The 13,927-nt window shown below is 40.0% G+C and overlaps 2 protein-coding genes and 1 long non-coding RNA gene across 3 annotated transcripts in view; 2 read left to right on the top strand and 1 right to left on the bottom strand.

Moving 5' to 3' along the window:
- LOC121243880 (putative receptor protein kinase ZmPK1) overlaps nt 1–13,927 on the top strand; it is a 30,795-nt gene that overhangs the window by 8,974 nt on the left and 7,894 nt on the right. The window lies entirely within an intron of this gene.
- Nucleotides 1,278–12,740, bottom strand: LOC121243882. Its single transcript, XR_005936318.1, has 3 exons — nt 12,730–12,740; nt 2,556–2,560; nt 1,278–1,545 (listed from the first exon to the last, which is right to left on the bottom strand). It is a non-coding gene; the product is annotated as an uncharacterized LOC121243882 (long non-coding RNA).
- LOC121243879 (putative receptor protein kinase ZmPK1) lies at nt 8,523–11,071 on the top strand. The gene is given in 2 exon segments (XM_041141946.1): nt 8,523–10,221; nt 10,224–11,071. Coding segments are annotated over 2 exon segments (2,403 nt in total). The 5' UTR covers nt 8,523–8,546; the 3' UTR covers nt 10,952–11,071.

The following is a 13,927-nucleotide window of genomic DNA, read 5'->3' on the forward strand; positions in this document are numbered from 1 at the left end:
GGACGAATCGGCGTACGAAGCTGATGTGGCCTGCTGCGGTCAATACTTTTTTTATTCAAGAAAAAAAATGCGAAGAGATAAGAAGAACACCATCAGCTTTCCAGATCCATTTTCTTCTCCCCTTCGTCTCCTCTCCCCCAAATCCCGTCTTTCTTTTGTTTTCTTTAATTTCTTTTTTTCCATTCTCTTTTCATGCCCTTTATTAGCAAATCAAATCTCCTTCATTCCAGCAAGATTCCACAATCCTCGCTGTCCCATAATTTTAGCTAATTAGCTATAGCCGTTACACATTCTTTCTTTGTACAACAAATTCTTTTTCTTTCCATGTATACATTATTTCACTCAAGCATATATACGTGTATGAAATCAATGAATAAACAAGTGAATTATTTCTCACATTGATTTTCTTAAGGTATCAGCCAAATATCGATTCTAATTTTTTATTTTTTTTTTCCATACCTTCCATGGCTTCAGAAATACCTCCCGTGAATTCTCTTTCCACTGATTCCTCTTCTTCTTCTTCTCCATATCTTCTGCATCCTCCTGATTCTCCCAGCCTTGTTCTTATTTCTGGTCATCTCACTGGTGACAATTTCCCCAAATGGCAATGTGCTCTTCGCCGTGCCCTCAATGTCAAAAACAAACTTTGTTTTGGTGATGGCACTCTCAAACCACCTGCTACCACCTCCATCGAATATGCTCAATGGAGTAGGACCAAAGACATGGTCCTCACTTAGATTCTCAACACCATCAACCCTTCCCTTGCCAACTCCCTAGACTACCATGATGATCCTCGTGCTGTCTGGCTCGAACTTGAGTCACGTTTTTCTCATGGCAACAACGCCCGTCTCTTCCATCTCAAACGAGAAATCTCTAATCTTCACCAAAATCAACTTTCCATCCCCAACTACTATAATAGCATCAAACAACGTTGGGATGAGCTCGGCAGCCTTCAAACCCCCACTGATGCAAATACCTTAGAAAAGAGGGTTGAGGACGAGCGTGTGTTCCAGTTTCTATTGGGCCTCAACGACTCCTTCGTTGCCCTCCGCACCCAAATCCTCGCCACCTATCCCCTTCCTCCTCTCAACAAAGTTTTTTCCATCCTTTTTCAAGAAGAAAAACAACGCCTCCTTCATATTACCCATCAACCACCTGAAAACATAGCCCTTGTTGCTCGAGTTTCTCATCCCCATTCCGATAAACCCTCTCTCAAATGCACCGAGTGTGGCAAAGACGAACATCCCCGTCATCGTTGCTAGCGTCTCATCGGCTACCCCCCAGGCCGTGAACCCCGCAACAATCGCACACCTTCTCTTCTTGGGAAGCCGCCTGTTGCTGTCAATTTTACAGGTGCTAGCTCCAGTCCGATTCCAGGTCTCTCACCAGAAAATTACCAGCAGCTCATGGCCCTCCTTCAACCTTCTTCTTCGACCGAGTAGTTCGTGGGTAACTCCTTCACCTTTGTTTTTAATCACAACAAGATTGGATCATAGATAGTGGCGCGACCGACCACATGAGCCCTTGCCGATCCATCTTCTCGCACTCAAGTCGCCACCCATGGATCGCTCTATTCGATTACCCACGGGACAGACCATCCCCGTTGAAGGGATTGACTCTGTTTTTCTCTCTGAAACCCTCACTCTCCACCATGTCTTATATGTCCCTACCTTTTGTTTTAATCTCTTCTCTATCCCTAATCTCACCACCCACTTATCTTGCGTTGCATTATTCTCATATTCTCACTGTTTTTTTCAGGACCTTCAGTCGAAGAGGCTGATTGGAGCGGGTGAAGCTTGCAATGGACTCTACATTTTCTGGCCCCAAAAATGCACTGCTTTGTTCGTTCAAAAAATTGATAATAAAACCCTTTGGCATTGCCGTCTAAGTCACCCTTCAAGCTTTACTATTCCTACTATTTTTGATAGTCCATGTATTATTTTTTCTTGTGATACTTGTGCTCGTTCTAAACACACCCGTTTACCTTTTCCCGTTTATGCGAATAAAAGTTTAGTTCCTTTTCATCGATTACATTGTGATATTTGGGGCGGTTATCCCACTGCCTCTATTTGTGGTGCTCATTATTTTTTGACTATTGTTGACGATTTTTCTCGCACTACATGGATTTATTTAATGCGTTTTAAATTGGAAATTTTTAGTCATCTAATGCATTTCTTTGCTCTTGTCAAAACTCAATATAACTCCATGGTCAAAATTATTCGTACTGATAATGGTCAAGAATTCCTTTCAAAAAATCTTCAAACATACTTTCATGACCATGGCATCCTTCATGAGCGTACCTGTGTTGAAACTTCTCAACAAAACGGTGTTGCGGAACGTAAACACAGACACCTCTTGAATGTTGCTCGGAGTCTCCGTTTTCAAGCTCATTTACCCCTTCAATTTTGGTGAGAATGTGTTTTTACTGCTGCTTACCTCATCAATAGGACTCCTAGTCGATCTCTTCAAAATAAAACTCCTTTTCAACTTCTTCTCAATACTGCACCCACTTACTCTCATCTACATGTCTTTGGTTGTCTTTGTTATGCTCAGACCCTCACTGCTCATCAGGACAAATTTTCTCCCCGAGCATTTCGTTGTATCTTTATTGGTTATTCTAGCAACTGTAAAGCTTACAAATTATACAACCTTGACACTAACTCTATTGTTTACTCACGTGACGTTACTTTTCATGAAAATCAGTTTCCTTTTCAACACTCTGTCACTTCCCAACCCAACCCATCCCAAATTTCATCTTTACCTATCCCCAAACCTATTCTCTCCTTTACTCCTTCACTGACCACACCTACAGATCTGAACCCCAATTCTCCTATTTCCTCTTCACACCCCACATCTCCTATTCCCTCTCGTCCTCGCCGTGCTATGACCCGCCCTGCCTATCTTCTTGATTACGTTTATCCTACCATTTCCACGGAGTCCAATGCATCTTCAATTGCTGCACAGTCCTCAGGTACTTCTCATCCCTTATCTGCTTTCCTTTCATACTCTCGTTTTTCACATGCTCATCATTTATTCTTAACTGCTCTCATTGCTTCTGTTGAGCCAACTTGTTACTCCGAAGCCAATCGCCACTCTCATTGGCTTGAAGCCATGGCCTCCGAACTTCGTGCCCTTGAGGAAAACTCCACTTGGACACTTGAACCTCTTCCTTCTGGCAAAACACCCATCGATTGCAAATGGGTTTTCAAGACCAAACTTCGTGCTGATGGTACCATTGAGCGCTACAAAGCTCGACTTGTAGCCAAAGGCTACACTCAAGTGGAAGGTATAGACTATCATGAAACTTTTGCTCCAGTTGCCAAAATGACCACAGTCCGCTGCGTTCTAGCAATTGCTGCCACCAAGAGTTGGATTATTCACCTAATGGACGTTCACAATGCCTTTTTGCATGGTGAACTTGATGAGGAAGTTTATATGAAACCCCCACCAGGCTACTGCATTAAGGGGGAGACACGTGTCTGTCGCCTCCAGAAATCCCTCTATAGCCTCAAGCAAGCTTCTAGGAATTGGTTTTTTAAACTAACATCTGTTCTTCTTAATGCAGGTTTTGTTCAATCTCAAGCTGATCACTCTCTATTTACCTTGTTTACTGCTACTAGTCTCACTATTATCTTGGTATATGTCGATGACATCTTGGTCGTCGGTAATGATCTCTCTCAAGTCACTTTTTTCAAGACTATTATTTCTTCTCAGTTCAAAACTAAGGATCTTGGACCGCTCAAATATTTCCTTGGTCTTGAAGTCGCTCGCTCACCTTCAGGCATTTTTCTCAATCAACGCAAATATGCCCTGGAAATTCTTGCCGATAGTGGTAAGCTTGGTTCTCGCCCTGCTCCCTTTCCCATGGAGCAAAATTAAAGCTCAACAACACAGATGGGGATCTACTTCCTGACCTTGCCCCATACCGACGGTTAGTTGGACGACTCATTTATCTCACCATCACTCGCCCTGATATTATCTTTGCCGTCAACATCCTTAGCCAATTCATGCATGCTCCCAGAATTTCTCACATGACAGCTGCTACTCGTGTTCTCCGCTACATTAAAGGCACTCCCGGCCAAGGCATTTTTTTCTCCTCCTCAAATGACCTTCATGTTCGCGCCTACACAGATTCTGATTGGGCTAGTTGCCCCACCACCCGACGCTCTACCACGGGTTTTTTTTATCACTCTTGGCTCTAGTCCTATTTCATGGCGTACCAAGAAACAGACTACAGTTGCCCGTTCCTCTACGAAAGCCTCATACCGTGCCATGGCTGTCACCACCTGTGAACTAGTATGGTTGCAACAACTTCTCCGTGATCTCGGCATCTCACACAAAGGTCCCATGACTCTCTACTGCGACAACCAATCTGCTCTCTACATTGCTCACAACCCTGTCTTCCATGAACGCACCAAAAATATTGAGATCGATTGCCATATTGTTCGTGACAAACTTTGCTCTGGTCTTCTCACCACTGCTCACTTACCCTCTTCCGAGCAACTCGCCGACATCTTCACCAAAGCTTTGGGTAGCGATCTCTTTCATCATCTATCTCGCAAGTTGGGCATTACGAATCTTCATGCACCAACTTGAGGGGGAGTATTAGCAAATCAAATCTCCTTCATTCCAACAAGATTCCACAATCCTCGTGTAACGCCCCGTTCCCAGAGGTCCGGAGAGTTAGCTCTTAATACTTAAAATTAACTTAAATAACACAACTATAAACTCCAGAAAAATCCCATAAAATATTAATACACTTAATCAAACCAAAAATCTAAGTTCCTCCATGGCGACAATAAAGAAATCCCCAATAACATAAATTAGAAATTCTCCAAAAACTCGAACACATCCTCAACTCATCAAATCAAATACTCGAAAAATAAATCAGCTTACTAACTACGACTATCAAATAAGCATTTGTACCCTCAGGCATTTATTCCACTATGATCATTACACGTTGCTAAACTTTCTACTCTTGCTCCTTAGCTGAACCATCAAAATTATCTGAAAAATATATGGAGATAAGGGGTGAGTTATCAACAACTCAGTAAGCAGAGAACATATATCAATGTATAAACATGAGTATTTACAGAAATCAGAATGTAGAATAAAATATTTTCATTTTCAGAGTGCGGAAGCAGAACATGTTGTCCAAATATAAGAGCGAAGATTTAGAAATAATTTCATTCAAAATATTCTTTGGCATAACATAAAAGATCATCATCATCATCAGAACATCATATCAGAACAAAGGCCATGTATAATCCCCGTGGTAGGGTTGTGCATCTGCGGATAGCCAAGCAGAACATAAAACACTCTGTCACCAAGGTGTGCACTCAAAACAGAGACCACTACTATAACCCGTGGCAGGGCCGTATCCACTATTATTACCCGTGGTTGGGCCGTATCCACTATTATAACCCGTGGTTGGGCCGTATCCACTATTATAACCCGTGGTTGGGCCGTATCCACTATTATTACCCGTGGTTGGGCCGTAACCACTATTGTAACCCGTGGTTGGGCCGTATGCCACAATTATCACCCGTGGCAGGGCCGTAACTGAACAGAACGGAAATAGAATCAAATTCAGAATCAGAGAGTCATGCCAAAGGTTTTCAGAAATCACGTCTTTTCCAAACAGTGTACTGAACAAAAATCTTCGGAATAGAACAAAATCATATCACAACATAATTTATGCACAAATTTCATATTCGCTCTCATTTTCAAAGTTCAGAAACAAAATGTAAAAAATAAGCTCATGTTTATACCAATCATGACAGAAAATATTTTATTCTTAAATAGAATCTCATGAGTAATGCAGAACAAATAACTGAGGTAGTTCAAATTTCTTTTCATAGCAAAACATGCACATTTTTTAAAAATGACCTCAGCTCATTTTATTTTAATGCAAAGTCTAGCATAGGAACCCCGCTTACCTGGACTTCTTAGCTTTTCAGAATTTTCCTCAAAATGTTGAACAATTAACAATCGTCACCTATCAAATAATCAAGTAATTCCTGTAAATTTCCAATCAACCACTTATTTCGATATTTAATCCTAAATTTCTAAAATAACCTACTTAATTCTTCAAAACCTAAAATTTCATAACCTTAAAATTTATCATCTTTTTCTAAAATCGCCACTGTCCAATTGATAACTTTGACTAAAAACATTTAAAAAATCTAACTTATTTATTAATGAAAACAACTTATAAAGTTCAATACTAGATAATATAATTATCCCAAAATATTTTAAAGTAAACCATAACTATTATTAAATAGACTAAAACATATCTAAAATGTAAAAACAACATTACTCCAATATTGTTTACTCTTAACATAAATCTTTACTTAATAACATAATAAAATAATTTTCTCTAATCATAATTAAATAACAGTATACTAATACATAATAAAATATAAAAGCCCATTAATATAACCTGCAGTGAAGGGCATTACTGTAATTCAATTAGCTCCTTGAAATCTAACCAAAACAAAACCTACGTAACTGAATAAAATGCACGGCGGAAACTACCCAAGGAAACCGAGGCACGCGTTGAGGGTGAGGCGCGACGGGGCTGACTGGAGGACTGCGGTGGCGCGGCTGAAGAGCAGGAGCGTGGCAAAGCTTCCGTCGAGCAGCGCTGGGCACTAGAGAAGGAGAGGGAAAAGTGAGCGAGAGAGGGCGGAGAGAAATGAGGGAGTAACCGAAGGAGGTACTCACCGCGAGGGACAAGGCGGGACTGAGGCGGCTCGAGGCTGACGGAAAAGTGACAACCGACGGATTCTGTGGCTGGTATGATAGTTTCCCCGACGTACGGTGGTGACTAACCGTATAAGTGGTGCTGCTCTGTTTTTGAGAGGAGAAACAGAAGATTTTAATTCGGTAAAAGCATGGGTTGTTGTTTCCCGTGGCTGTCGAAAATGTTTTCTGAGGGTTGTTCTGGCGTCGGTTTTACGTGGAGATGGAGGTTGGGGAAGGACAAACCGGGCAGCAGTGGTGACGAACGTGTTTGGGCTTCCGTGAGGGTGTTGGACGGCAACGGGGATGGCTGAAAGGTGCAGAGATCGGGTTGCCGTTTGCGTGGGGAGGAGTTTCTAGCGGCGGCAGTGTTGGGTAAAATCTCAGTGCTTGGGAAAAACATAATCATCTATATATATGTGAGGTGAAACCTAGAGAGTCGAGAGAGACGTGTGTGTGCATGCATGCCGTGAACGAAAAAAGAAAAAAAAATATAGACAGGAAGAGAAGGAAACGAAAAAATAAATAAAACAATCGGGGAGAATAAAAATAAAAATAAATAAATAAATAAATAAACAGCATAAATCTCCAAATAAATAAAAAAATCCACAGTCCAACTATACCAATCTTGGATCCGGGTGTTATACCTCGCAATCCCATAATTTTAGCTAATTAGCTATAGCCGTTACACATTCTTTCTTTGTACAGCAAATTCTTTTTCTTTCCATGTATATATTATTTCACTCAAGCATATATACGTGTATGAAATCAATGAATAAACAAGTGAATTATTTCTGACATTGAGTTTCTTAACACCCTTGAATAAAATAGACAACTCATGATCCACTGCTCCCTATAAGAAACCACAATATATATGCATCATTTTTTGAAATAAAACTCTCCCTCTCTTAGTTCATTAACCTCAGATTATTCTTGTTTTAAGAAGCAAAATCCTAGAAATAGAAGCAGGAAGCTTGAGTACAAGATCGCAGAAGCAAAGAAATACAACATCATCACAATCTCCTAGAAAAAAACTACTGTTGCTCTAAGATCCAAGAAAAACCAAACAAAAACCCAAAAGAGATCCATGGACTCAATCCCAGAATTAATAGAGAGTTCCAACTCCGACAGCACTAGCATCAATGATTCTATTACCATTAATAACAGCTTAACTGCCGCAAGCTCTTCTTTAACAGCTTTTGCTCCTAGCAGGCACTACGAAAACTAGAAGCGCCGGGACTGGAACACCTCCAGCCAATACCTGAAGAACTACCGTCCTCCTCTTTCCCTCCCAAGATGCAGCGGTGCCCACGTTCTTGAATTTCTCCAGTAGAGCATAAATTAATCGGCAGTACTAGTTTTTTTACAAAGTCAATTAGTTTTGGGTTGATTTATGATTCTGTTGAGAATGAAAAAAAAAAATGAATCGAAGTACAGGCTCATTTGGAATGGACTTGAAAATCCTTGGGGCGAAGTCAAGGCTTCAGATGCTGCAAGGTAAAAAGGAGAAATGAGTTTTTACTTTATGAGTCCCATGCCTGACGGGTGCACAATCGGTGCGCAGAGTCGCTTGCATTTAGAATTATTCTATTTGAACACAGAATACTCGACGAGGGTGTGGACGTGCGTCGCTGTCATTGCTTCGTCGACTTTGTGCACGGCATTGGCTTCCTTACCCGCCCAAACAATTACGAATTAAAAAACAAAAAAGAGCGATAATTAAAGGGTAAAAGCCATTCTCTCTGCTGCGTGCGCCATTGTGCATCTTTCCGACTCCGCCTCTCCCTTTGAGCTTCCATTCCATGAAGTTCATGGGTACTCTGATCTTGTTCATCCTCTTCTCAGCATTGTTTGCTCAGGTGACATCCACAAATCACGCTTTAAGCGAAGGTTCGCCTCTCTCCAGCGAGAAACCGGGAGATGTTTTGACTTCGCCGAATGGAGTGTTCTCCGCTGGATTTTACTCCGTCGGTGACAATGCTTATTGCTTTGCCATATGGTTCGCCTCCCGACCCTCAAGGATTCAGGACCCCACCGTTGTCTGGATGGCCAACCGAGAAAAACCGGTTAACGGGAGAAAATCGAAGCTCTCCCTTCTCAGAACTGGTAATCTTATCTTAACTGACGCCGGTGAGTTCACCGTCTGGGAGACAAATACCATTTCTCTCTCGTCTTTAGAATTATATCTTTACGATACTGGTAATCTTGTCCTACGAACTTTGGGAGGTGAAAGTTTGTGGGAAAGCTTCGACTTTCCCACAGATACCTTGCTTCCCCAGCAATTACTAACTAGAAATACAAAGCTTGTCTCCTCGAGAAGCCAGACCAACCATTCCTCTGGCTTCTACAAGCTTCTTTTCGATAATGATAACGTCCTTTGCCTTCTTCATGATGGGGCTGAGGTTTCCAGTCTTTACTGGCCTCCACCATGGCTTATGCGCGGGCAAGAGGCCGGAAGGTTCGTGTACAACAGTAGTAGAATCGCAGTGCTTGATTCCTTTGGGTACTTTAGTTCTTCCGATAAATTTAAATTTTCGTCAGCCGACTATGGGCAATTGCTCCATAGAAGATTGACCCTTGATTACGATGGTAATCTTCGATTGTACAGTTGGGACGAGGAGGGTGAGATGTGGGTTGTTTCATGGCAGGCCTGGCAGATACCTTGTTTTATTCATGGTGTTTGTGGGGTTAACGGTATATGCAGCTATGTTCCTGGTATTGGCAGAACTTGCTCGTGCCTTCAAGGATATAAGATGATAAATCATACCGATTGGTCTCAAGGTTGTGAACCCGAATTTGATCTCTCTTTTGGGAAAAACAAGTTTTATTTTTTGCAGCTATACCATCTTGATTTCTATGGTTATGATTATAATACCTACCCCAATTATACACTTGATCAATGCAAGAAGTTTTGCTTGGAATTGGCCGACTGCAAAGCATTCCAATACACCTTTCGCACGGGTATTGGTTATTCAAATTGTTACCCCAAGATTCTATTGATGAATGGACATGTTTTGCCTTCTTTTGATGGAAGCTTCTATCTGAAAGTGCCGGAAAGGAATCTCCTCTCGAACACCAATCTTATAGAAGAAGTTGGTTTAAATTGTTCAAGTGGAGGTCTGCTGCTACTGGAAAGAGCATACTTAAAAAGCCGGGTAAACGGGAAAGTGAAATTCATGCTCTGGGTTGTATGTGGATTCGGAGGACTAGAAATTGTGGGTATCTTTTTGGTGTGGTTTCTCTTGTTTAGAACCCCCAAAAGTTTTAGTGCAGACAAGCAAGGCTATCTTCTTGCCATCACTGGATTCAGAAAATTTACATATTCGGAGTTGAAGAAGGCCACAAAGGGGTTTACTGAGGAGATTGGGAGAGGTGCAGGAGGGGTTGTGTACAAAGGGGTGTTGGCAGACAATCGAGTTGCAGCAATCAAGCAACTATACGAAGCCAACCATGGAGAAGATGTATTTCTAGCAGAAGTGAGATCATTGGTTGGCTTAACCACATGAACTTGATAGAAATGTGGGGTTATTGTGCCGAGGGAAAACACAGGCTTTTGGTGTCCGAGTACATGGAGCATGGTTCATTGGCAGACAACCTCTCTTCCAATTCACTTGATTGGAAGAAAAGGTTTGAAATTGCTATGGGCACTGCGAAAGGCCTGTCTTATTTGCATGAAGAGTGCTTGGAGTGGGTTTTACACTGCGATGTAAAACCTGAAAACATATTCCTAGACTCTAATTATCAACCAAAGGTGGCAGATTTTGGGCTGTCCAAACTACAAAGCAGAGGAGAAAACGACACTTCAAGTTTCTCGAGGATGAGAGGAACCCGGGGATATATGGCTCCGGAGTGGGCATTCAATCTGCCCATCACCTCAAAAGTAGATGTTTATAGCTACGGGATTGTTGTGTTGGAGATGGTGACGGGAAAGGATGCAGCAAAGGGTGTCCATGTCATAGACAGTGGAGGGGAGACACAGCACAAAAGGCTTGTGTCGTGGGTGAGGGAAAAGAAGAATAGGGCGGCTTCAACAAAGTCCTGGCTTGAAGAGATTATAGACCCAAGGTTGAAAGATAAATGCGACATAGGAAAGATGGAAACTCTGATTGGGGTTGCTCTGCAATGTGCAGAGGAAGAAAAAGATGCAAGACCCAGCATGAGACAAGTAGTTGAGATGCTTTTAGCCGAGGAAAATGATCAGCAGTGATGGCAGGCATGTCATTCCTGAAAAAAGACTCGATTGATTTTCTGCTACCCAGAACAAAATGAAAAAGAAAATTAGACCCAGAAAGATGATTGATTTTCTGCTGTTGTTGTAGCATTGAACTTCAATACTCTGTCATGCGAGTGCAATCAATGGTTTTATTGTTTTTTCTTCTCTCCAAATGCCTACGATAGATTTCTATGACTGGAAAAATAAATTAATCGTCATTGAGGTCCCTTGCTCCAATGAAACACATGAGATACCGAGGATTAAGTTAAGTTTTGTAGGTATTGAAGCTTCATCATATATTGTTTCGGAGTGCCACTTGTATTACTTTATTCGAGTAATGCTAATAAGTATAAAAGTGTGCAAGCCTCGCGTTGATTTTTTTTTTTTTTTTTTTTAAGTGGATATTTCATAGAAAAAAGTGAATTATTATTATGTGTGAGATTTTTTTGTCAAATCTCTATATATCCGTAGCAGCCCTCTTTCACAATGCGACTCCACGAAATTTATATAATTGGAGTTTATATGAATTATTACTCTATTATTTTCGGCTCAGCCCAAGGATCGAAGCTTGAGGACATTTGTAGTAAATGCGTAGGAAAAAGTGTGTACGCCTCCGTTTGCTCTGTAAATTAGAGAGAAAAAAGCTAGCATTAGTGCTATAAACGAGCCGAGTTCGAGTGAGTATGGGTTATGCAAGCTCGGCTTGTTCACTACTCGAGTCGAGTTTGAGCTCGGCTCATTTATCAGCCGAATCTATGAGAATGTTCGAGCTCGACTCGTGTACAAGGAAAATGAGATGCTCGAGCTCGGTTCTGTTAACGAGTTGAGCCCAAGCTAGACTCGAGCTCAACTCGCTAATACAAACTTTTAGTGAAAGAAAAAGAAACAATAAAGATCAATCAGAAAGGTTAAAAAAAAATTAAGCAAATTTGAACACGATCTCTTCAAATATATCGGATCTAAAGCGGAAGAATTCCAACAACCGAAATAAAAAGTTTTTAAAAAAATGTACATTAACTCAGATATGTAGGAAATGAAATTTTCCTGCAAATCCACGATGGAAGAAAAATCAAACAAAAGAGAAAAGAACAGAGAAAAGGAGATTGAAAGAAAAATAAAAAATAATGATCAACCGAAAAAAAAAAAGTTAACAACGCTGACATCTAACACGATCTCTCAAAATATATAAACATCTCTTCGGATCTAGAGGGAAAAGAAAAAAGGCAACAAAAATAAAAGGAAAAAATTGTTGACATCTAACACCCACCCGTTTCCCAGCTGTTGCTCACGTCGAGCGTGGCTTAACGCCATCATGACCAGCTGTGTAGATGAACTACTGCACGATTTGAGAGAAATGGAGAACTAGAGAACCATAAACGTATGGGGGAGAAAAAAAAAAAACAATCTCGTTTGGGGTGGGGGGGGGGGGTCGGAGAGAAATGAGAGAGAAATAATGATTAAAATATATTTTGTAAAGTGAATAGTAATTATCTTAATTTAGATAAGCACTGTTCATAACTAGCTAAATATTTATGTATGCATAAATCAATATATAAAATTTTAAAGTCATATTATATAAATATAATTTTGAATATATATATACATAAACTAATGTGGATGCTTTAAGAAAGGCCGAGTCTTGGAGGTTTGGGATGGAACAAGACGAAAGGGATAGAGAATTTGGTGTGAAGTCTTTTGGTCAAAAAGGTTAAGTGAAGTGTAGCGGGATCGTAGCCGTTGGATCACGCACCGGGAAAGAAGATGGAAATCACACGTGGAAGCAGCAACACTAGTCTTACCTATGTAGTGGAATGTGAAAACAGTGGTGTGGGGTAGGTTAGACCAATGTTTTGAATACCGTATCGGAAGTCGTATCGGTCAAGGTACTGAAACGAAATATTTCGATACCAGTATCGTTTCGGAATAGTCGATATATGAATAAATTATATATATATAAATTATATTAAAAAATAATAGTCTGTATATGAATAAATTATATATAAATACATATATATATATAAATTATAAATAGCCTAATTTGAATTGCGAGTCAAAAAATAAACTTGTAGTTTGAAAAAAAAAAAATTGAAAGCTGAAATATAGGCCGGTACAGGTCAAAATTGAGGTCAGTACAGGCCGGTATTTTGGCCAGTACGAAACGCATGTGATACTTGTACCGGCCCAGCGGCCGGTATGGAAAATATTGACCATACCGACCGGTACGATACGAGATCCAAAACAGTGGGCTAGACTCTAGAATACTTGGCCTTTTAAAAAATTGTGGAACGAGACAAAAGTAGTTAGTTTTATAATATGATTTTATAATATGATTTCGGTAGCATCTCATTGATTGATTAGTTTTATAATTATCAATATCCTTGGGGGCAACAAAAAGTCTCTTAATATATAATTAATTCACTGTACAGTAAGTATTTTTCAATTATTTCGCTCAATGTATTATTAATTTGAAACCAAATTGCTATGGTCTCGCGCATGCAATTATAAAACGGAACTTTTGTCGTGCCTTATTACCTAGTAGTAGTACTAGGGGGACCACTCCAAATCAAGCATCTAACCTTCTTGGTCAATTGACTTGTATATAATATTCATACTCTATATATTGGAATATTAAATAATATTGTATAAACTTATCGGAATAAATAATACATTAAAGCAATACTTGTATGCAAAAAGCAGGAAAAAGTTTACTACTTTATCAGCATTTATATTTGTAATGTTTGTTATCATCATCGCATTGGTTGATAATTACATTTGTAATACATTTAATACATAGTTATAGACTATAGTGATTTAGTTATAGTGATTAGTATAACCATATAATAGTATTAATATTAGACTATAGGTATTAGTTATAGTGATCTAATTATATAAGACTAGAAGTTAATATTATAAATTTATATATAGTATATATAGTGGACTATAAGTAAGACTAAGTCTATATACATACTT

Source organism: Juglans microcarpa x Juglans regia, chromosome 8S, assembly GCF_004785595.1.
Source record: "Juglans microcarpa x Juglans regia isolate MS1-56 chromosome 8S, Jm3101_v1.0, whole genome shotgun sequence".
NCBI lineage: Eukaryota > Viridiplantae > Streptophyta > Magnoliopsida > Fagales > Juglandaceae > Juglans > Juglans microcarpa x Juglans regia.